The 24,731-nt window shown below is 44.5% G+C and overlaps 1 protein-coding gene across 1 annotated transcript in view; it reads left to right on the top strand.

The window, feature by feature from the left end:
• Positions 1-24,731, top strand: part of LOC144109625 (phospholipid-transporting ATPase ABCA3-like) — a 93,732-nt gene that overhangs the window by 45,180 nt on the left and 23,821 nt on the right. The window contains exons 19-22 of the mRNA XM_077642443.1: positions 202-327; positions 3,260-3,538; positions 13,484-13,698; positions 18,398-18,649. Of these exons, the coding sequence (XP_077498569.1) occupies positions 202-327; positions 3,260-3,538; positions 13,484-13,698; positions 18,398-18,649 (872 nt within the window). The remainder of the gene's footprint in view (positions 1-201; positions 328-3,259; positions 3,539-13,483; positions 13,699-18,397; positions 18,650-24,731) is intronic.

Here is a 24,731-nt window from a genome sequence, read left to right as displayed (position 1 = left end):
CTATGTGTAGACAAAAGGGAATGTCTATAAGAACGGTATAGAGTCTACAAGAAGTCTATAGACCGTTTTTATAAGGGTTGAACACATCGTTCCCACCAGCTATACGGTGGCGGATGAGAGCCGTTCTTGAAAAGTGGGTAGCTTGAACCGTAGACGAACCTAATGGCCGGCAAGTGTACAAAGACAGTCTTTTTCTCGCAGAGGCTCTGTTCATGGTTTTCACGGCGTTCGGCGTACTGGCCATCCTGTCCGCCCTCCTCATCGCCTACTGCACCCGCAGCACCCGCAGGGCCTATGCCACAGCGCTGATCATCTTCGGCGTTCTGGGTGAGGACCTTACCCAGGATTTACTATCGGAGCAAAAAGTCTCCAGGACACGCGATAATCTATCTAGACGGATAGGAGCCACTAGCCACTGGCTAATTGGCTAGATATCGGCTGTGCCTCAAACTCAAGCGTCCTGGTGACTTCTGTGCATGATATTATATAAAGGACGAAGCGGATTGCACGTCTTCACTCTGTTACTATATTGTCAAAGGCATCTAATCAACTGTGAAAAAAGAGGAAACATTTTTTAGTAGTTTTCCTCCACCCACGTTATTCAATTCATGCCTTTCATTGCTCAATGCAAATTTTAAAATAAATTCGTTTATTGAGCGCGAACTCGTAAATTATTTCGATATTGCTTGCATTGTGCCTGGAAGACATGGACCCCAGCAATACGAAGTACCTGGAACACAATTTAAAAGACCGAGAGTAGATGTAGGGTAAGGAGACAAGCTTCTTCTCATTGCCTCTCTGGGAGAAGAAAGCATCCGAGACTTTCGATGTACTGTAGTCCCGTTCATAATATCGAGCGAATAGAGCGGCAGAATCAAGCGTGTTTAAATGTGGTGACGCGTGTCTTTCTGCGTTCATAATTCACTGCAATTTGATTTGCATTAAAATTTTACTTCTATTTCTTTCAGTAGAAAATGTTCACGCTCAGTGGCACAACTGCTCTCGCTAATTTCGTCAACGGCTGAGCATTTCGAGGGAATAAATTTAGGCCTTTCAGAACGCATGTCAACATAATCAATGGTTCGACGAAAATTCTTCTTAATAACACGTGCCGTACGCATCTGCTCAAATGTAAATTCATTAAAACCAGCTGAGGACGATTCACCGAGAGCTGACTAATAACGGCTATCCAAATCGCTTTGTCTGCAATATTCAGAAGCGGATATTAAAGCCGGAAACACAGATCAACAAGACATTACAAGCACGTGCAGCCATTCTTTACGTGCAGGGAATCAGTGAGGCACTACCGGGCCTGTTTTCAAAATATGGCGTGCGCATTGCCCGCATCCCGACCAGCAAGCCCCGTAACCAGCTCGTGAACGTGAAAGACTGCCGATTGAAGCGTTTCCACGTGTCATCTTCCAGATGCCATGCGCTGATTGCCCCCAGGTTTACATTGGCGAAACAGGAAAGTTCCCAAGACGGTTTAACGACCACCAACGTGGCGTAAGAAAACGCAGCCGCCGCGGTCGGGTTCCCGGGTTCGAACCCGACAGCGGCGGCTGCGTTTTTATGGAGGAAAAACGCTAAGGCGCCCGTGTGCTGTGCGATGTCAGTGCACGTTAAAGATCCCCAGGTGGTCGAAATTATTCCGGAGACCTCCACTACGGCACCTCTTTTCCTTTCTTCTTTCACTCCCTCCTTTATCCCTTCGCTTACGGCGCGGTTCAGGTGTCCAACGATATCTGAGACAGATACTGCGCCATTTCCTTTCCTCAAAAACAATTATTATTATTATTATTATTATTATTATTATTATTATTATTATTATTATTATTATTATTATTATTATTATTATCATCATCATTCGAACCCGACCGCGGTGGCTGCGTTTTTATGGAGGAAAAACGCTAAGGCGCCCGTGTGCTGTGCGATGTCAGTGCACGTTAAAGATCCCCAGGTGGTCGAAATTATTCCGGAGCCCTCCACTACGGCACCTCTTCTTCCTTTCTTCTTTCACTCCCTCCTTTATACCTTCCCTTACTGCGCGGTTCAGGTGTCCAACGATATATGAGACAGATACTGTGCCATTTCCTTTCCCCAAAAAACCAATTATTATTATTATTATAATAATCACGCGACGAACGCCATTGCCGAGCATGTGCAAGAGCATACTCATACGATTGACTGGGACCACGCCACTGTCATCGCGAAGGAAAGGAACGTGTCATCTCGGCGGCTGGTGGAATCTCTAATCATCCAATCGACACCAGCTACCATGAACCGGGTGCAAGGAGCCATGCCACCCATCTAAACGCACGCTCCTTACGCCACGTGTTGCGGATATGAGTCGCGACGATTCCTTGTCCCGCTCAGTTATCAAGGAACCCGTACGAGGTTCCGAAACGTCTTGAACTTCTCGACTTGGTCAGTGACCACATTCCTTTTTCCTTTAGAACGTATGCCGACAACTGTGTATTTCTTTAACTTACGCACTTTTGTAAACTGTGCTACAACTGGCAATATTTCTGCGCGAGCTGTCAAGCACTGAGCCTGGCAGCGTGTCCTTCGACATGGCTATGTGACAGAATTGTCCCCACTTAATACCATTTTTCATGAGAGGGAACTAAATGGAAATAAAATAAAAATATAGGCAATCAAATATGTCAGATTCTCACCGATCACGAATGGCAGTTTAATAATAACTCTCGAGAGACAGGAATGTAATAGCTGTAGCTAACCGATACTCACCTATGGGGCAGAAACGTGGAGGCTAACAAAAAGGGTTAACCTTAAGTTAAGAACAACGCAGCGAGCTATGCAAATAAAAATTATAGGTGCAACGTTAAGAGACCGGAAGCGGGCAGAGTGGGTGAGTGAACAAACACGTGTTAATGACATCCTGGCCGAAATCAACAGGACGAAATGGGCTTGGGCAGGGCATGTAATGCGAAGGCAAGATAACCGCTGGTCCATAAGGGTAACGGAGTGGATTCAAAGAGAAGACAAGCGTAGCAGGGGACGGCAGAAAGTTAGGTGGGCGGATGAGATTAGGAAGTTTGCAGGCATAGGGTGGGCACAAGTGGCAAAGGACAGAGTTAAAGGGAGGTACATGGGAGAGGCATTTGCCCTCCAGTGGGCGTAGTCAAGCTGGTGATGATGCTGTTCGTATCGGCGTCATTTCCTCTTGGGATCGGAGTTGGGAAGTATACTGCTCACGAAATGTCCTCACCTTTGCTCTCCCGTATACATTACTCAGGCACAGTGTCCATGGAGGCGACCGCCTACCTGGCCAGACGGGGCCACGACGTGGGCTTCCTGTGCACCTTGCTGGCTCCCTGCGCGATGCCCATGGCTGTGATCAAGATGATGGCGCTCGAGTGGTCGCGCAAGGCTTGCGTCACGCTCTCCCGCCGGCGGTTCGAGAACACAACAGCGCTGGGGGACTTCTGCCGCAAGACGGCCGATTACGAGTGGATCTACCAGGAGGACATGTTCGCCGGCCTCATCAAGACTCACGTCGGCATGTGCTGCTCGAGTAAGATGTGCCTTACAAGATGTTTGTTCTAATGCCCTGTTCGATAGTTTCATCGGCTGTGGTTCAACTCTGCTGAACGTGGTTAGTTGAAGCGAATGTCGGTTATGCTTGGTTAAACAAGGCCATGCTTGGTTAAACAAGGCCATGCATGGTTAGACACGGTTATGCATATGGTTATGCATGGTTAGCACGGTTAGACACGGTTATGCATAGGGTTATGCATAGGGTTATGTATAGGGTTATGTATAGGGTTAAGTATAGGGTTAAGTATAGGGTTATGCATAGGGTTATGCATATGTTTATGCATAGGGTTATGCATAGTGTTATGTATAAGGTTATGCAAGTTATGCACGGTTATGCACGGTTATGCACGGTTAGACACGTCTAGACGCGTTTAGACACTTTTAAACTCGGTTAGACTCGGTTAGATATACGGTTATGCATACGGTTATGCATACGGTTATGCATACCGTTATGCATACGGTTAGACATACGGTTAGACATACGGTTATGCATACGGTTTGACATACGGTTTGACATACGGTTTGACATACGGTTATGCATACGGTTATGCATACGGTTAGACATACGGTTATGCATACGGTTAGACATACGACTAGACATACGGTTATGCATACGGTTATGCATACGGTTATGCATACGGTTTGACATACGGTTTGACATACGGTTTGACATACGGTTAGACATATGGTTATGCATGGTCAGACACGGTTTCTGTTCTGTAATTTACACGCTCATAATTAAATTATCCATGAACGCCCCAGTACATAACTCGGACGATGCGTTCCTAAGACATCTGTGCATTCACTATCCGCGCCTTTATTCACTTCCTAAAGTTGAATAGTCATGGCAGAGTGTAAGCGTCCCCGTCTCGCCTGCCGGAGGCCCAGGTTCGATTCCCACCTACACCAGTTTTGTTCAGTTGTTTTATTAATTGAGGTTGCTTCAAGGTCGTATCTGCGCCGTAAGATGACCGTCAAGGTTCGCACGCAAGAAGTGAAGTTTTCGTTCCAAAGCAGCTGAAAGATACGTCCCTGTTCTGTATTTGTGCATAGTGTATATTACCCCCTGACCCTATCCTTTCTTACTTTAGCCCCCCCCCCTCCTTTCCTTCCTTCTCCCTGTCCTTTTATTCCCGCTAGTCGCAGCTCAGGTGCTTCAGGTTTCGATGCCAGATGCCGCGGCTAGCAACATTTTTTTCCTTCTATTGTTATTTTGTTAATAAATAGCCACTAACAACAACAACAAAGATACGAATCTTTTGTATAAATATTCCGCCATCTCTCTACGCAGTTCTTGGAAATAACTAGTACCAACTAGCTCAGTTGTTCGTATTTAGTTCATCGAAGGCTGTCATATGTTCCATTAAACAGGGGTGGGGGGTTGCAAAGAATTCCTGCAGTTCTTAAAAAGAAGTGTTGCATGAGGAAATGTGTTCAGTTCTCCAAAGTATTGCTATATATATAGGGTGTCCCACAAGAGAGAGATCACGCGGCGCCCGCTAAGGTGTCTAAGTAGACGGCGTAATTTTGTTTTTACTTTTACCGTTTTCTGCTTCATAGTAATCAAATGCTTGTCACTTCTGATTGCGAGTGCTACTAAGGAACGAAGTCTGCTGTTTGAACGAGTCTTAGGTCCATTAACCATTTCTGCAGTTCTTAAAAAAGGTGTTGCAGGAGGAATTGCACTTACTTCACCAAAGTATGGCTATCCATATAGGGTGTATGGCTATTCATATAAGAGAGAACACACGGTGGCCACTAAGCTGCCTAAGTAAACTGCGTAGCTTTATTTTAACAATTACTGTTTGCCGCTTCATAGTAATCAAATGCTTGTCACTTCTGATTGCGAGTGCTACTAAGGAACTAAGTCTGCTGTTTGAACGAGTCTTAGGTCCATTAACCATTTCTGCAGTTCTTAAAAAAGGTGTTGCAGGAGGAATTGCACTTACTTCACCAAAGTATGGCTATCCTTATAGGGTGTATGGCTTTTCATACAAGAGAGAACACACGGGGACCACTAAGCTGCCTAAGTAAACTGCATAGTTTTATTTTAACAATTACTGTTTGCCGCTTCATAGTAATCAAATGCTTGTCACTTCTGAATGCGAGTGCTACTAAGGAACTAAGTCTGCTGTTTGAACGAGTCTTAGGTCCATTAACCATTTCTGCAGTTCTTAAAAAAGGTGTTGCAGGAGGAATTGCACTTACTTCACCAAAGTATGGCTATCCATATAGGGTGTATGGCTATTCATATAAGAGAGAACACACGGTGGCCACTAAGCTGCCTAAGTAAACTGCATAGTTTTATTTTAACAATTACTGTTTGCCGCTTCATAGTAATCAAATGCTTGTCACTTCTGATTGCGAGTGCTACTAAGGAACTAAGTCTGCTGTTTGAACGAGTCTTAGGTCCATTAACCATTTCTGCAGTTCTTAAAAAAGGTGTTGCAGGAGGAATTGCACTTACTTCACCAAAGTATGGCTATCCATATAGGGTGTATGGATATTCATATAAGAGAGAACACACGGTGGCCACTAAGCTGCCTAAGTAAACTGCATAGTTTTATTTTAACAATTACTGTTTGCCGCTTCACAGTAATCAAATGCTTGTCACTTCTGATTGCGAGTGCTACTAAGGAACTAAGTCTGCTGTTTGAACGAGTCTTAGGTCCATTAACCATTTCTGCAGTTCTTAAAAAAGGTGTTGCAGGAGGAATTGCACTTACTTCACCAAAGTATGGCTATCCATATAGGGTGTATGGCTATTCATATAAGAGAGAACACACGGTGGCCACTAAGCTGCCTAAGTAAACTGCGTAGCTTTATTTTAACAATTACTGTTTGCCGCTTCATAGTAATCAAATGCTTGTCACTTCTGATTGCGAGTGCTACTAAGGAACTAAGTCTGCTGTTTGAACGAGTCTTAGGTCCATTAACCATTTCTGCAGTTCTTAAAAAAGGTGTTGCAGGAGGAATTGCACTTACTTCACCAAAGTATGGCTATCCATATAGGGTGTATGGCTATTCATATAAAAGAGAACACACGGTGACCACTAAGCTGCCTAAGTAAACTGCATAGTTTTATTTTAACAATTACTGTTTGCCGCTTCATAGTAATCAAATGCTTGTCACTTCTGATTGCGAGTGCTACTAAGGAACTAAGTCTGCTGTTTGAACGAGTCTTAGGTCCATTAACCATTTCTGCAGTTCTTAAAAAAGGTGTTGCAGGAGGAATTGCACTTACTTCACCAAAGTATGGCTATCCATATAGGGTGTATGGATATTCATATAAGAGAGAACACACGGTGGCCACTAAGCTGCCTAAGTAAACTGCATAGTTTTCTTTTAACAATTGCTGTTTGCCGCTTCATAGTAATCAAATGCTTGTCACTTCTGATTGCGAGTGCTACTAAGGAACTAAGTCTGCTGTTTGAACGAGTCTTAGGTCCATTAACCATTTCTGCAGTTCTTAAAAAAGGTGTTGCAGGAGGAATTGCACTTACTTCACCAAAGTATGGCTATCCATATAGGGTGTATGGCTATTCATACGAGAGAACACATGGTGGCCACTAAGCTGCCTAAGTAAACTGCATAGTTTTATTTTAACAATTACTGTTTGCCGCTTCATAGTAATCAAATGCTTGTCACTTCTGATTGCGAGTGCTACTAAGGAACTAAGTCTGCTGTTTGAACGAGTCTTAGGTCCATTAACCATTTCTGCAGTTCTTAAAAAAGGTGTTGCAGGAGGAATTGCACTTACTTCACCAAAGTATGGCTATCCATATAGGGTGTATGGCTATTCATACAAGAGAGAACACACGGTGACCACTAAGCTGCCTAAGTAAACTGCATAGTTTTCTTTCAACAATTACTGTTTGCCGCTTCATAGTAATCAAATGCTTGTCACTTCTGATTGCGAGTGCTACTAAGGAACTAAGTCTGCTGTTTGAACGAGTCTTAGGTCCATTAACCATTTCTGCAGTTCTTAAAAAAGGTGTTGCAGGAGGAATTGCACTAACTTCACCAAAGTATGGCTATCGATATAGGGTGTATGGCTATTCATATAAGAGAGAACACACGGGGACCACTAAGCTGCCTAAGTAAACTGCATAGTTTTATTTTAACAATTACTGTTTGCCGCTTCATAGTAATCAAATGCCTGTCACTTCTGATTGCGAGTGCTACTAAGGAACTAAGTCTGCTGTTTGAACGAGTCTTAGGTCCATTAACCATTTCTGCAGTTCTTAAAATAATTGTTGCAGGAGGAATTGCACTTACTTCACCAAAGTATGGCTATCCATATAGGGTGTATGGCTATTCATACAATAGAGAACACATGGTGACCACTAAGCTGCCTAAGTAAACTGCATAGTTTTCTTTCAACAATTACTGTTTGCCGCTTCATAGTAATCAAATGCTTGTCACTTCTGATTGCGAGTGCTACTAAGGAACTAAGTCTGCTGTTTGAACGAGTCTTAGGTCCATTAACCATTTCTGCAGTTCTTAAAATAATTGTTGCAGGAGGAATTGCACTTACTTCACCAAAGTATGGCTATCCATAGAGGGTGTATGGCTATTCATACAATAGAGAACACATGGTGACCACTAAGCTGCCTAAGTAAACTGCATAGTTTTCTTTCAACAATTACTGTTTGCCGCTTCATAGTAATCAAATGCTTGTCACTTCTGACTGCGAGTGCTACTAAGGAACTAAGTCTGCTGTTTGAACGAGTCTTAGGTCCATTAACCATTTCTGCAGTTCTTAAAATAATTGTTGCAGGAGGAATTCCACTTACTTCACCAAAGTATGGCTATCCATATAGGGTGTATGGCTATTCATACAATAGAGAACACATGGTGACCACTAAGCTGCCTAAGTAAACTGCATAGTTTTCTTTCAACAATTACTGTTTGCCGCTTCATAGTAATCAAATGCTTGTCACTTCTGATTGCGAGTGCTACTAAGGAACTAAGTCTGCTGTTTGAACGAGTCTTAGGTCCATTAACCATTTCTGCAGTTCTTAAAATAATTGTTGCAGGAGGAATTGCACTTACTTCACCAAAGTATGGCTATCCATATAGGGTGTATGGCTATTCATACAAGAGAGAACACACGGTGACCACTAAGCTGCCTAAGTAAACTGCATAGTTTTCTTTTAACAATTGCTGTTTTCCGCTTCATAGTAATCAAATGCTTGACACTTCTGATTGCGAGTGCTACTAAGGAACTAAGTCTGCTGTTTGAACGAGTCTTAGGTCCATTAACCATTTCTGCAGTTCTTAAAAAAGGTGTTGCAGGAGGAATTGCACTTACTTCACCAAAGTATGGCTATCCATATAGGGTGTATGGCTATTCATACAATAGAGAACACATGGTGACCACTAAGCTGCCTAAGTAAACTGCATAGTTTTCTTTTAACAATTGCTGTTTTCCGCTTCATAGTAATCAAATGCTTGACACTTCTGATTGCGAGTGCTACTAAGGAACTAAGTCTGCTGTTTGAACGAGTCTTAGGTCCATTAACCATTTCTGCAGCTCTTAAAAAAGGTGTTGCAGGAGGAATTGCACTTACTTCACCAAAGTATGGCTATCCATATAGGGTGTATGGCTATTCATACAAGAGAGAACACACGGTGACCACTAAGCTGCCTAAGTAAACTGCATAGTTTTCTTTTAACAATTACTGTTTGCCGCTTCATAGTAATCAAATGCTTGTCACTTCTGATTGCGTGTGCTACTAAGGAACTAAGTCTGCTGTTTGAACGAGTCTTAGGTCCATTAACCATTTCTGCAGTTCTTAAAAAAGGTGTTGCAGGAGGAATTGCACTTACTTCACCAAAGTATGGCTATCCATATAGGGTGTATGGCTATTCATATAAGAGAGAACACACGGTGACCACTAAGCTGCCTAAGTAAACTGCATAGTTTTCTTTCAACAATTACTGTTTGCCGCTTCATAGTAATCAAATGCTTGTCACTTCTGATTGCGAGTGCTACTAAAGAGCTATGTGTGACGGTGGGTAAGAGACCTAGGTGTCGAGAAGCGCACGCACTTTACACTCACGACTGTACGTTACTCGATAAAGTAAGAGCCATACCTGTTCTTCTGTGTGGCCTGCGCGGGAGCAGTGTGATGCTGCGCTGTGTCGGCTTCTTCGCTGCCATGTCACTGTGCACTCACAGCCCACAACGAGTCCGCGCCGCGCAGCTTACCATGTGCCCGATCCATTAAATGGGCGGCAACGGATGGCGAGTTTCGGCTTGCAAGTCCAGCCCACGTGGGACGGAAGGGAAAACGTGACACATGCGCGTGATGTGATGTGGGCCAGTGTATGTGGCTGCGAGCACTTTTCTGGTTATGTAAAATCTAAAATCTCGTTGATTTTCCAGTTGCAAGGAACAAGTCTCTATTATGTGTACACTCTAAACAGAAAGGAGTAAAGAAAGAATGAAAGAAGGAGGAGGCGTAAAGAAACAAATGAGGGGGAGGAGTAAATAAGGAAAGAAGGAAGGAAAGAAGGAGGAAAAGTAAAGAAAGAAAGCAGGAGGAGGAGTAAAGAAAGAAGGAAAGAAGGAGGAGGAGTAAATAAAGAAAGAAGGAGGAGTAAAGAAAGAAAGAAGGAAAGAAAGAAGGGGGAGGAGTAAAGAAAGAAAGCAGGAGGAGGAGTAAAAAAAGAAAGGAGGAGGAGTAAAGAACGAAAGAAAGAAGGAGGAGGCACAAAGAAACAAAGGAGGAGGAGGTGTAAAGAAAGAAGGAAGGAAAGAAGGAGGAAAAGTAAAGAAAGAAAGCAGGAGGAGGAGTAAAGAAAGAAGGAAAGGAGGAGTAAAGAAATAAAGAAGGAAAGAAGGAGGAGGAGTAAAGAAAGAAAGGAAGAAAGAAAAGAAAGAAAGAAAGAAAGAAAGAGGAGGCGTAAAGAAACAAATGAGGAGGAGGAGTAAAGAAAGAAAGAAAGAAAGAAGGAAGGAAAGAAGGAGGAAAGTAAAGAAAGAAAGCAGGAGGAGGAGTAAATAAAGAAAGAAGGAGGAGGAGTAAAGAAAGAAAGAAGAATAGAAGGAGGAGGAGTAATGAAAGAAAGAAAGCAGGGGAGGAGTAAAAAAAAAAGGAGGAGGAGTAAAGAAAGAAAGGAGGAAAGAAGGAGGAGGAGTAAAGAACGAAAGAAAGAAAGAGGAGGCGTAAAGTAACAAAGGAGGAGGAGGTGTAAAGAAAGCAGGAGGAGGAGTAAAGAAAGAAGCAAAGAAGGAGGAGGAGTAAATAAAGAAAAGAGGAGGAGGAGTAAAGAAAGAAAGAAGGAAGGAAAGAAGGAGGAGGAGTAATGAAAGAAAGAAAGCAGGAGGAGGAGTAAAAAAAGAAAGGAGGAGTAAAGAAAGAAAGGAGGAAAGAAGGAGGAGGAGTAAAGAACGAAAGAAAGAAAGAGGAGGCGTAAAGAAACAAAGGAGGAGGAGGTGTAAAGAAAGAAAGCAGGAGGAGGAGTAAAGAAAGAAGCAAAGAAGGAGGAGGAGTAAATAAAGAAAGGAGGAGGAGGAGTAAAGAAAGAAAGAAGGAAGGAAAGAAGGAGGAGGAGTAAAGAACGAAAGAAAGAAGGAGGAGGAGTAAAGAACGAAAGAAAGAAAGAGGAGGCGTAAAGAAACAGAGGAGGAGGAGGTGTAAAGAAAGAAGGAAGGAAAGAAGGAGGAAAAGTAAAGAAAGAAAGCAGGAGGAGGAGTAAAGAAAGAAGAAAAGGAGGAGTAAAGAAAGAAAGAAGGAGGAGTAAAGAAAGAAAGAAGGGGAGGAGTAAAGAAAGAAAGAAAGAAAGAAGGAAAGAAGGAGGAGGAGTAAAGAAAGAAGGAAGGAAAGGAGGAGGAGGAATAAAGAAAGAAGGGAGAGTTTACTCCCTTCTTACTCCCATATAACCATATTCGTATTTTTATAGTGCAGTAAAGGGCCTGCGTGTACTAGTGAAAAGCCATTTGTGTTGACCAACTTACGCCCGCGATTGCTGCCACTTCTAAACGGGTTAGCTCCACATGTCTCGAGAAAGACAATGAACGCTGGTTATATTGTAGGCAGAGTGGGTGAACCACTTATAAATATCCAGGCTGCCTTCCCCACACATGGAAATTTTGGGCATTAATAGCGCTGTGCAGGATGTTCTCTTCTAGATGCTTCTTTGCAAGGCACACGAGTTGCTTTATTTCGTTGGCTTCGACTTCATTTTCATGCAGCCCCTGAAGAGCCGCAGGAACAGTAATGTATTATGCACCTAATCGTCATTGTGTAATGCGTGATAAGTAATTTACGGAAAGTGCATTGATTTCCTTATGTCATTTTCTTTTATTCTTCTGTATCGCATCCCGCAAGGCGTCTACCAGTAAAAAGTGAAGTGGCTGCATACAGAAAGCAAATACAAGAAAGCGAGAACAGGAAACAGTTGCTAACGCGAAAATGGCTCACTTCCGCCATTCATTCCGAAGAGCACGATTTAAAAGAAACTATGAAGGAACCGCTTCTTAGGAACCACTGCCCGCACTCGCTATACTTCAGTTGCAGTCGTTCTGCTTAAGCTGCTTTCAACCTTTAGACCGGAAGCGCCAAAATTTATTTTACGATGCCGCTTCTTAAAACATAACGGGTCAATGAACCCGTCATTGTTTCGTCATCTCCGTTTAATTAGCTGGGCAAGTCGCGACGAACCCTTCAGAACCCGAAGGCTCTCTATAGATCCTCATTTTGCGGTCGTGGTAGGCTCGCGAAAATTGTTAACCTTACCAGTGAGATTATAATCTATTGGCCATTCCCACTTTGCGGTTCCTTGGAATCCAAATAGTCTTATTAAGCCACCGCTTATCAGTTCTGCCTACAATTTCTTTTGGCGTTGTCCATGTAAACTTCTTTGACCTCTCAGCATTATGGAAGCGTGCCCTTTCTTTATAGCTTCCTGAGTTTGCGTAAACGTCTTCTTAAGTTTAAGTTTTGTCTCAGTTCATCTTGTTAACTTTGTCTCATCGTGACTTTCTTTTTCATGTTTGTTTTTTCATAGTTAATGCCATGCCTTTTTGCGGTGTGTTGTTTTCTGCTCTTTTTCTTCCCAGAATGTGCTGTTGCGAGAGTTGTCGCGCGTTCTTAAGTTCCTACAAGAAAGAAATTTCAACACAATGTAACGCCGTGATAATTACTTCTACTTCTCCAGCACGGGAATCACTTTTCAGGCCCTGTGTTTGGCCCTTGATAGTCACTTAAACGCCACAAAATACAACCATAGAAACAAATCTTCACCCACTTTCAATTGCTTAACTCTACTGAAAAAAATTTGTAATAATAATAATAATTGGTTTTGGGGGAAAAGAAATGGCGCAGTATCTGTCTCATATATCGTTGGACACCTGAACCGCGCCGTCGTTGGACACCTGAACCGCGCCGTAAGGCGAAGGGATAAAGGAGGGAGTGAAAGAAGAAAGGAGTGCCGTAGTGGAGGGCTCCGGAATAATTTCGACCATCTGGGGTTCTTTAACGTCCACTGACATCGCACAGCACACGGGCGCCTTAGCGTTTTGCCTCCATGAAAACGCAGCCACCGCGGTCGGGTTCGAACCCGGCAACTTCGGATCAGTAGTCGAGCGCCCTAACCACTGAGCCACCGCGGCGGGTGAAAAAAATTGTATGATGCAATAACCTAGGCTACCTCATACAGGCTACGTAATACAATTGTCATACAGTTTGTGTGATATTGTATAACATCTGAATGAGGAAAATGGCATTTTGCGAAAATTAATGACATTTGTATGATAATTGTGATGATATTTATATGACAAACTGTATGAGTTAATTTCATCATACAATTTTTTTCACCAGGGAATTGTCTAATTTTATGCACAGAACAACAAGAGTAAGAAGTGCGGTCGCCCACCACTGTCTCAATAAACTTCCAAACATTTTTACCGCAGCCATGGACCGCACACATTCTGTGAGCTGGAACCCTCTGCAGATGACCGGGATCGGCATCGGCCTGGAACTGTACTTCTTCATCGCGCAGTCCATCCTGCTGTTCGTGTACATCAGCTGCTACAACTCGGGCCGTTTTTTCCGCTTTCCGTCCGTAGGCACGCCCTGCTGCCGGCAGAAAGCGATCGACGCCGAAGTCGTCAAAGAGAGATGTGCGGTACGGGAATTTTTGACATTCTGCGATGTCTTAAGTTGGCGGTCGCCATTTTGGTGTTGTTTTACGGGGCGCTAGGGACATTTTAATTAGCCAGTATCAATTTACCGCTGTGCCTTAATGCCAAAGAGGATATTTTTACTGCAAACAGAGCATTTATTCCTCACAGAAGACTTCTCTAGACAGTCTACAGAATGTCTATAGACTTCTGTCTATAAAGTATATAGTCTCTATAGACAAGCCTTAGATAACAGGAAATACAAATCCTAAACAGTCTATAGAAAATATATAGATTTATGGCCATACACTTTTAGTAAACTTTTGTCTATAGACTATAGGCTATGAATAGAAAAAAGAAATATCTATAGGGGCAATAAAGTCTATAAGAAATCAATGAACTGTATACGGACCCTTTTATAAGAGAGCATTTATTAAACAGAGCATTTATTCCTTACAAAAGATTTATTTAGCCAGTCTATAGAATGTCTATAGACTTCTGTCTATAAAGTGTATGGTCTCTATAGGCAAACCTTAGATAACAGGAAGTACAAATCCTAAACACAGTCTACAGACAATATTTATTTATTTATTTATTTACAGGATACTGCCGGCCTCAGTTTGAGGCCTTAGGCAGGAGTGGGCATATCAATAACACATCAAGAAAACGAACATAGAGAAAAACATCGCAAGAATTTAAGTGAGAAGAAGAGACGAAATCCAGCAATAATAATAGTAACGAAAAGTAAAGCGCGACAAAACAACAAGGCGCGTACAGAGCAGCATGACACAACCACGCATGCTCAGTCACTTGAGCAAGAAACGATATATAGATTTATGGCCATACACTTTTAGTAGACTTTTGTCTATAGACAGTCTATAGGCTATGAATAGACAAAAAGAAATATCTATAGGGGCAATAAAGTCTATAAGAAATTATGGACTGTCTACGGACCCTTTTTATAAAGAGATATCTTATAAGAAGCCAGAAACTTAAATGCAGGCATTGGCGCCAGCGGTCGTTGTCACAACCGAACTGCCACGGCTCAATATAATTTTATTTGACCCGAATTTTTGAAACTACACCACATCTTCATTCATTTTTTTTTCGGGGATTACGGAGTTCATATTAACCTCCACGACATCGTCAACGTCGTGATCCTAAATCGAGTGACGAGAACAAAATATTCCTAACTGAACTCCAAATTTCGCGTTTTGCTGTTTTGTGCCCATCAACGGAGCCGCAAAACTCCATAGAAAAGAACTTCCGTCTCCTTTTGACGCTAGAGGTTTGTTTCACCCAAACCCACTTTATCCCACCAGTGGCGAAACTTCCGATATAAATGTGTAGTGCCGTATCCAAGTCGACGATTCGGAGCAGCTCTCCGACTCCGCGAAGGAGCAAGATGTCCCCAATGGACATTAAAACTATGCATTGACGTCCTTCGGACGTTTAGGACGTTCGCAAGACGTCCAAGAGCGGTCTAGTTCTCATTCGGTAATGGACGCCCTTCGGACGTTTAGGACGTCCGCAAAACGTCCAAGGGATGTCCAGTGCCAATTGGGTATAGAGTCTAGGGACCTTACCGTAGCTGTCCAATCAGAACTCAGGATCTGAATCCAAATCGCCCTTTGAAACACGCTCCCCGCTTTCGCGGAGCAAGAAAGCTTGCTCTGGATCGCTGATTGGAATACGACATAAGATTCCGGCACTGAAAGCTCGGAGGTCTAGCCGAATGTCACGCGAGCTTCGTCATTAAGATGAACTCTCCAGCTTTGAAGAGACGTGGTAAAGGCGAGAAAATCGGCGGCTATTGAGCGTCGCCAATAACTGAGTGTTCCGTTGTAGGCCGCACTTAAACCACATACTTCCAGAAACTGTTCTTATGGCATACTCACATGCTCAATATTTTGTCCAGATTTTCGTACCTGGCACCAATAAACAATAGCGCCGTGATATCCGCGAAAGCGAACAGCACAGCCGCGTTGCAAGAGCTACCATAAATGTATGCTAAGTTTTGCGCTTTCGAATGAATATAGCTCCTCGTGGGAACTTCATTACTTACGCGCTCACAATGACAAAGGCAGCTGAAGACCGACTATGGAGCTGATTCTGCGGTGGAGCCGTACAGAAATGTGCAAGTTGAGAAAACATCGGCCTCAACCCTTTGTTTCGTAGTGTTCGGCGGGGGTGGATGAATGCTGAGGCGTACTAAAGACAAGAAAAATTTGGAATGTCATTTAGGCTGTTTCATCGTATAACAGATTTTACTAGCCTGTCCTATATCGTGTTCTCTTGTACCTGACCGCAGTACAAGTAACGAGCTTTTCATCTAAAATCGAAACGACCAGTGTTTCAGGTATCAATTTGCTCGGGCCCTTATTGGTGGTGCATAATTAGTGTCCAAAAGTAATGTGCTGCGAAGGCAAACTTTAGAGCCAGTACCGCCGCACTGCTGGGCAAATGTTTCTCCGTAAACAGCATGTCATTGTTCCCTTGCACTTTGTATGGTTTTTCATATAAAATCTATGTATAGTTATACGCCGTACAAACTTCATGGCGAGCGATTTCGTCATGATAAATAGCCCATATCGCGCAAGATGTAATGGTGCATTAGGCCTTGAACTAACCGCTCTACATGTCGTTAACCTTTTACTTTTGGTTTTATGTCATTCTGAAATTTCGTTATTGGATTATTTAGCTTCTTTACTATTCATTTAATCGACAACATTTAAGATACTGGGTGAATGCGAGAAAACTGAATAAATTAACCCCGTGATCGTATGACGACGGCAGAGCCTCGTGTTTGCAATAGGCACGGAATCTGCACATGCTTTTTACCTACGCCTTTCAGTGCACAAATATTTTTTGATGTGACATAAATTATTACATCTTGATTGACATGTGTGTAACTCAAAGCTTAGGGCAGCAATTCACGCACATGAAAATCCTTGAAGTGCTTTTTTTTATTCAAATAGCGTTGCGCATACGTGTCGTTTCCTGTAATGGATCCTGGATGTCCCGGTATAACCGTCTAGCTAGTAACTTTTCTGCTTCTTGGCACGAAATAGCCAGTAACCGATTCGGCCGTACCGAACATCGTCAACTATATCCACCCAGCAGTTTTGTATTTCTCTGGCGCACTGGAGAACATGGTTGCCTTGTCCTATTCCTATGCTGGTAGATGCTGGTAGTTGTTGCCAGTGCGTCAGCTACACTCGCCTTGAATGCAAACAAGCCTGGCTTTTGCTTTTTAATCTTCCACTACTTGTCCCAGTGAATCTTCATTTTGCTACGGTCCTGGTTTCTTTTATCTCTATATGTGCTAATTTGGCTTTTTATGCAACTACTACTTCCTCACAACCACCCTCGAAAGTATCCATATAGAGAAGATCTGAGAAGCAATTTCAATGCTTTCAATAAAAAGTTAAGAATCTTTTTAAAAACTCCTCTCCAACCTTCAATCGTGTAACACGCTAGTCATCGTAGGCTGACGTCCTCATATCTTGTTTATATAAGGAATGGCACAATAGATTTATAATTATTGTTCGGGCAAAAATATCTTAGTCGGGTGGCAGTTAAAGGTAAAAATGAACACTCAGCAGTACAATTTGATGCGAGTAATTTGCATTAGGAGTGCTGGTTGCGTAGTTTTTCTCAATAGTAAGAAATAGTAGTAGTAAAATGAATCGTTTATCAGCCGTAATGGCAGGCATAATGACCAAAACGTTTCGAAACGTGAGCACGAGGGTCCGCCTCATCGTACACAGATTTGGAGCTTAAGGGGAAACGTAAACGCTCCGCAACACGTACGGCCATGAAACGAACCCTGTGGCCTGGTTACTTTTGTCAAAGACTGTGCATTTCGCTTTTCCAGGGATCCCCTCCCATTAGCGTGTTTGAATTCGATTGTGGCGATTGAAGGCGATTGTGGTTGGAGCGTGCAAGCGAGTGCACTCTAAACATGAATGCACGTAAACGGGAATAAAAAGGAAGTGTCTTCTGGCGTTCTCCCTTTTAGGAAAGGAAATGCGCTAGAGGTAGAGTACAGCTGACTCTCTTTTGTAGCGATAGCTACATTACGGTAGCATTTCAAGCCTTCAGCGTGGCGGCGCCCCCACGCTGTCACGTGGTGCGGAGCAGCTGCCGGAGGCGCGGCGCCATGGTTGATCACATGGTTGCTCACGTGACCAAGTTCCACTCGGCCAGCTGTAGCTGTCGCGTCACTCCAGGTTTAACCAGCGCTAAACCACCGCCAATTTTCAGACTGTAGGAAGCTTCTGGGGCGATGATGTGGGTGGAGAGTGGATGTTTGGTTTCTCCATCGCTTTCACGTACAGCTGCTGAGTGGACTTCCGGAGAGCGGAGGCGGTTGTGTGGCGCTATGTGGAACCTATGGACGGAGGACATAGCGATAAGTTTTGAAGTTTGAAAAGGAGAGCCATCATTCAATTACGGGGCTTTTCGTACTTTCATAACTATGTGACCTCGAAAAGAAGTTTGCCCTCATGGGAAAAGACCTGAAAGGATTCAACACTTCTTGATCCTCCCTTTGCTAACATTGCTCAATCTGGCGGTGATTATTTTCTTTATTTCCTTCTGGTTGGTCCACCGCTGTAATCGTCTTGTAACACAAAGACATTCGTTTCGTAGCTGCGTTTGATGCGACCACAACAGTTTCTCCTTTCTTGCGTGGTTGTGAAGGTTGTGCAGGCTCACCAGCTGCAGCAGTACAACAAGTACGCCCTGGTGGCCGAAGAGGTGCACAAGTGGTACGGCGAAGAATACGCCGTGTCCGGCTTCAACCTCGCCCTGCCCCAGGACGAGTGCTTTGGCCTGCTGGGGGTCTACGGCTGCGGCAAGACCAGCGTGGCGCAGATGCTCGCCGGCCTGACAGTCATGAGCCTGGGCGAGTGCCACATGGGCGACCAAAGGCTGTCGGACTCGCCGAGAGTCGTAAGTGCGCACCGTGCTGTTCGCTGCCCCGGAATTGTCAAAAGGGCGAAGATTCGGCCCTATGTTTAATGCTGACCAGCCAATTTCACGGCGAATGCGGTCGTGGCCGGTGTAATTCTAAAAAAAATAAAATTGGTATTTATAGCAAAGGAAATGACGCAGTAACTGTCTCACATATCTCTGTGAACACCTCAACTGTGCCGTGAGGGAAGGGATAAAGAAGGGAGTGAAAGAATGGGGAGGAGAGGTGCCGTAGTGAAGGGCTCCGGAATAATTTTGACCACCTGGGGATCTCTAACGTGCACTGACATCGCACAGCACTCGGGCGCCTTTTGCGTTTCGCCTCCATCGAAACGCTGCCGCCGCGGCCGGGGTCCAACCCGGCTCAGTAGACGAGTGCCTTAAAGGGCCACAGAAAGGGGTGTTTGAGCTTGGCTTTGAAATGCTTTCACTACAATGCTTGTACAATGCTACAATGCTTAAAATGCTTGTACAGGCCACCGAGCGTCCATGTCGCGTACGAGACCTCAAAAGCGAACGGGAAATTTACAGTGCATTTTTAAATATCCCCGCTTTCGCGCCTCGCAGAGACGCGCGGTGCCGGGCTTTCGCGCGAAAACCTGTCATTCGACGTTACGTCGTGCTAATGTTGTCAACAGCCGGGGAGCTTTCGTTTTGGTTCACGGCGCTAAGTTTTTTCAGACGTCACGCGCTACCGCGGCCGCTCCGCGCGCGCCGCAGCCGGCGGAGGTAGGGGAGGGGCCGAGTGAGGGGCTTGCGGAGGAGGGCCGCCGTTTTCGTCTGCAGCTTCCACAAAACGCATTAAAATAATTCTTGCTGGGGGATAATTATGAACTGTCGTCTTTTAACATCCCAGACATATCGCACCTTTATTGGGGCCCCCTTTCTGGGTCCCTTTAACCACTGAGCCACCGCTGTGGTGGTGGTGGTAAATGGAGTTTGGGAGCCACAGAGTGGCTCCGCTACATGGTCGGCGTCCCTAGTCTGGAACACCGCATGACGAGGCCCCGTCTCGCGCCCATTTCACCAGAGCCCTTTGGGACTCAATCGAGGAGCAGTTGAGGAGGGCAGTCTCCCATGCCTCTCTGGAAGGGGTAGGGGAAGGAGGGAGGTGGGGATTTTGAGTACATGCCCACACCATGTGGAAGATATCACAGGTCTCCCCACAGTGCGGGCATCGCCCATCCGTGTTAGGACCGTAATGTTTGATGATTGCAGGACAGAGCAGAGTACCTGTCTGCAGGCGCCTTAAAGTTCGCTCCTCCGTCTTACTCAGCCCCTTGGCAGGGGCCGGGAAAAGGCGGTGGTTGTTCTTATAATGTGTTATGATTTCCGAGAACTGCAGCAGCGGCTGGTTTGTCTCTGAGCCAGAGAGCTGGGATGAGGAGCCCGGTGAGTAAGGGCTCGGGCAGCGGTGTCAGCGGCCTCATTACTTCGTAAGCCCTGGCGGCCAGGAGCCCAAATGATTCTTTTCGGTGGCTAAGGGCGAGATCTCCCCTGCCAAGTAATGATCACATTCTTTTCGGGAGTCCGTGATGCTGTCCGCCTTTTTCACTGTTCCGTACCAATGTTTGCCACCGTTTTAAGCAGGAAGAGCTCTTTTCGATCCTCACCATCCCACTGTCGTGAACGTTATCGCGTTTGAAGCAATTAACTTGTCACGGAACTTTCTGAACAAGTTTATTACAAGAGCAACCGCTTATCAGATGTAACTGAAGTTAACTTGTTTCTGGGAAGAGCCGTTATAGCTGCGTATGCCTATCGAAGGTATAAGCGCCTACAAAGCCACCGACCTTCATATAAGTTTATAAGAGTATATGGAAAAGTTTAATTGCCTTGGATTGAAAACTCACTTCGCGTTTACTTTTCTCTGATGTATCCTCGGCCTCAGATTTTCTTCATCAGCTGAATAAATTATATATGCTAGTTATCCCCCGTTGCAGAAAATACTTCCGAGCCATAGTGACAGCTGCACATCTACACTCTAAGAAAAAAAGGAGTGGTCTTACTCCTTTAAGGGGGTAAATCCACTGACGCTGTGGCGACCCCCTTTAGGTGCAAAGTTACTCCTTCGTCGGGGGAGTAAGTGCGTACGGAGTAATGTTTAGGCTGTTATCGGGGTAATGTTACTCCGTTTGGTCAAGTGTAAGTATAAGCCTTTGATGACTAACGTTAACCTTCCTCAGAAAGAGTAACGCTTAGGCCATGAAGGTGCAAACATACGTTTTATTTTCTGGTGCATATTTGCACCCACTCGGAATAAGCTTATGCTCAATCTCAGAGCGTAAACTTATCCTTGCAAGGGTTACGGTTAAGCCTATCTAATGAGCTTACTACAACGCTGCTAGAGTACAACTTTGCACCTTATCAATGGGTGTAACATTGCTCGGCGAAAGCATATGGTTTTGCTCTTTTAGGTGCACCTTTACGCCGTGTTAGGAAGGGTAACCTTAAGCGTAAACTTACCCTCGCAAGGGCTATAGTCAAAACCTACCTAATGAGTTTATTACAACGCTTCTAAGGTACAACTTTGCACCGTGTCAATGGGCATAACATTGCTCTGCAAGTGTGCTTGTTTTGCTCTTTTAGGTGCATACTTACGTCTCTTTTGGAAGGGTAACCTTAAGCGTAAACTTACCCTTCCAAGGACTGTAGTTAAATTTATCTAACGAGCTTATTACAACGCTTCTAAGGAGCAAATTTGCACCGCATGAGAGGGCATAACACTGCTCCGCAAGTGTGTATATTTTGCTCTTTTATATGTATCTTTACGACTCTTGCAGAAGGGTAACGTTACCGTCCAGAGGAATGTACTAAACCCTTATTACAGTGTATTGTTACATATTCTCGAAAGAGACGCACAGGCATGTTCGCTGTGATGCGAGGCACCCATTGTTAAAAGCAAGGTCGTTTCTGGGCCTGTTAAGGAAACCACTTCACTTTGTAGGTGTGCGCTAATGGTGCATCTACTGCAATGTATAACTTGCATTGCAACTAAACTCAGCATTATCATACACCTGCAGAACGAAGCTGCTTGCCGAAAAGGCATGGTAACCACCTCGATGGCCGGCAGTTCAGATATGTTTTTCTCTCCCACATTCCTGGTTATGTTAGTGTTAGTGCGATAATCTGTGGCGTGCCGCGCAGCACTTCAGTGTGCACTTCTGCACGCCAGTGATAGAACATCAGTGCGCACGACAGAGTTTATTTTTTTAATGAATTTAAAATTGCAACATAACACAGCAGTCTTCTGCCAACGCCATGATGGCATCCATGCTCCAAGTGAACCTGTGTGAAAAAAAAAAGATCGTTGAAACATGACGGACAGTGCACACATTTAACGCATGAATTCACCATTAGCGGAAACCTGTCAGTCATCCTCTCTGTAAGGCTTGTTTTCCAACCAAAAGATCTCCAGCCCAAACGACAGACTCTCATTCTTCGAGCGAATGAAAACTGCGGATGGTCGCAATCTGCCTGCAGCAGTCTAGGAAGGAAAAGGAGGGAGACCGTATTTTGTCATAGTGCTGTGGGGAGTAGGTTGTTCCTTGTTCTGGCCACGGGTGTAGTGGGGTAAAGGGAAGTTAGCGCGAGGGTGTTGTTCAGCAGGAAGTTTTAAGAAAGTGTAGCATGAGGTAGCTCAATACTGCTGGCACAGGAACAAAGGCCCATTTTCTTCTAGTTCCTGCCTAGCCTCTACTGCAGTGCTACAGAAGGTTGACCTTGAAGTAAACTGGAGACATTCCTGAGTTTACTCAGAAGGGGGAACTTGACTATTTTCTTTTCCTCAAACAATGCGAGAGCGTCGTCTGGAAACGAGACCGTTTGGTTGGAAAACAAGCCTTGCGGAGAAGCTGATTTACAGATTTTTGCAAATGGTCTGTTTCATTTATGAAATCAAAATTTAAGCTTCGGCAGTTTTGGCCAAAAGCGTGAAGGTGTATGTGTGGCGTTTTCGAATCGAGCATACTGTAAGGCGTAATAAACAAAAAAAAATGAACCCCTTTTGGACACCAAATCATCGCAGTGGCTCAGTGGTTATGGTGCTCGGCTGCTGACCCGAAAAACGCGGGTTTTATCCCGGCCGCGGCGGCCGAATTTTCCATGGAGGTGAAATGCTAGAGACCCATGTACTGTGCGATGTCGGTGCACGTGGAAGACCCGCAGGTGGTCGAAATTATCCGGAGCTCTTCACTACGGCATCCGTCATAGCCTGAGTCGCTTTGGGATGGCAAACTTCCATAGAACCAAACATATCTGAAATGCAGTGGAAGTTGGGCGCAGCTCCCACTTCGAAATGGCCTAGTTCTTTATCTACAGTGTTTTTCTGGCTTTGATTCAAAAGGGCATACTATGACCCTGGAACATTTTTACTAACAAAAACAAGCTGAAATAAACATTGTTCAGCTGATGGGCAGTAATGCTTTTGGCACAAGCAAAATACAACTTGCGTAATATCAAGCACCCTCTACAATTTTTCAACCGAAAACCCTCAATCACAGACGAAAATCTGACATTCTTCTTCGAATAGGGAGGGGAGATGTCCCTTTATCTGTTTGAGAGGGAAGTTGTTGGAAGGACACAATAGAGCAGGGCTGCGAACTTGAGGAGCGGGCTAGACAGGTACTCGTCAAGGAATGTATTATTAGACGCCTTTAGCATACCGGGAACACACCGGTTTACCCGACCCCTCCTGCGCACGCGCAGTGGTTCCCCCTAATTCCAACAATGCCACTGCGCGTGCGCAGGAGGGGTCGGGTAAACCGGTATACGTCTCAATTATGCTAAAAATGTCTATAACCTTTCGACGACTTCCGTTTATATCTACAAAGATGGTGATGAGCATCAACTTCAGGTTCTCCCACACTAGGGGGCAGTCCCCCTCACATTTTGGAAAAAGAATACAATGGAGGGCGACTGACTCATCTCCCCTCGCGCTAACTCTTTCATTCAGCAGAGCAGGAAGTGAAAACGCGGTTTGAACTAAAACATCTATGGTCCGCCTGGTCGGGTTCTTGAGATCATCATCATCATCATCATCATCAGCCCTACTACACCCACTGCAGGGCAAAGGCCTCTCCCATGTCTCTCCAATTAACCCTTGAGATAGTTAAGAGAAAACTGACGCCAACCATCCGACTAATGAATTCAGAATCCAACCCCCTCGCCGAACACTCCGAGCGCGCCGACCACCGGATAGCCTTCGAGAAGGTGAGCGTCTTGCACCATGGAACCAAACATGTTCAAGAGGCGACATGTTGAGTCATGGCACATCCGGATCACAAAGGAAGTGATGAATAGGACTCCTGGAACGCTCCCCTCAGCGTACGTTATTGGACTGCGCCACGTGCTAACAAAGGGAGAGCGAAGGCAGCAACCCGCTGCTGCTGCTGGCACAGAGTTTTTTTTTTATATAGTCACCCCTGAAGAAGGGACCGAGTAGGTCCAGAAACGTTGGGCAAAAATAAAAATATTGGTGGGCGTCAGTTTTCTCTCAACTTTGAAAACGTGGTCTGTGAACAAGGGTTTTTGGTTAGAAAACAACTTCCCGTAAGTCAGCTTTCTTGCAATTTTGCAAGTTGTCCATATAAAAGGTTCAACTCCACATCTCACCGCCTGCGTGCAACAAAATCGCATGCGCACTGATTCGTGAGTTTCTGCAAAAACTTGCAAAAGTATATGTTAGCTTCTGCAGCAGGATATTTTCCGACTGAAAGCTCTCGTATACAGACAGCAGTCCCGCATTCTTTTTAGAAAATGAAGGTGGGAGAAGTCCCTTATTGCATCTGGTGACCGACTGAAGCATTTTGCATTTTGTGGGCAGGGGGAAGTAAGTGAAAACGCAGACTGCGAAAAATGTCTTCTTTGTTGGAAAATATCTTCTAAGCCAGGGGCAAATTTTGCAAGTTGCCAACTGTCATGATGACTTAGTGACGTGAAACAGCGATAGAAAATTGTTTGCGGGTGAAGCTGAAGCAAGCCCTTAGGGTTTGGAGGGAATAGTAGTGTACGGGGGGAAAAATACGCCGTATTTGTGCATTAAAAGTGAAAATAATCCTGC

Source organism: Amblyomma americanum, chromosome 11 (assembly GCF_052857255.1).
Source record: "Amblyomma americanum isolate KBUSLIRL-KWMA chromosome 11, ASM5285725v1, whole genome shotgun sequence".
Classification (NCBI taxonomy): domain Eukaryota; kingdom Metazoa; phylum Arthropoda; class Arachnida; order Ixodida; family Ixodidae; genus Amblyomma; species Amblyomma americanum.
The sequence above is the reverse complement of the archived record's forward strand: the minus strand, read 5'-3'. Positions and strand labels throughout refer to the sequence as shown.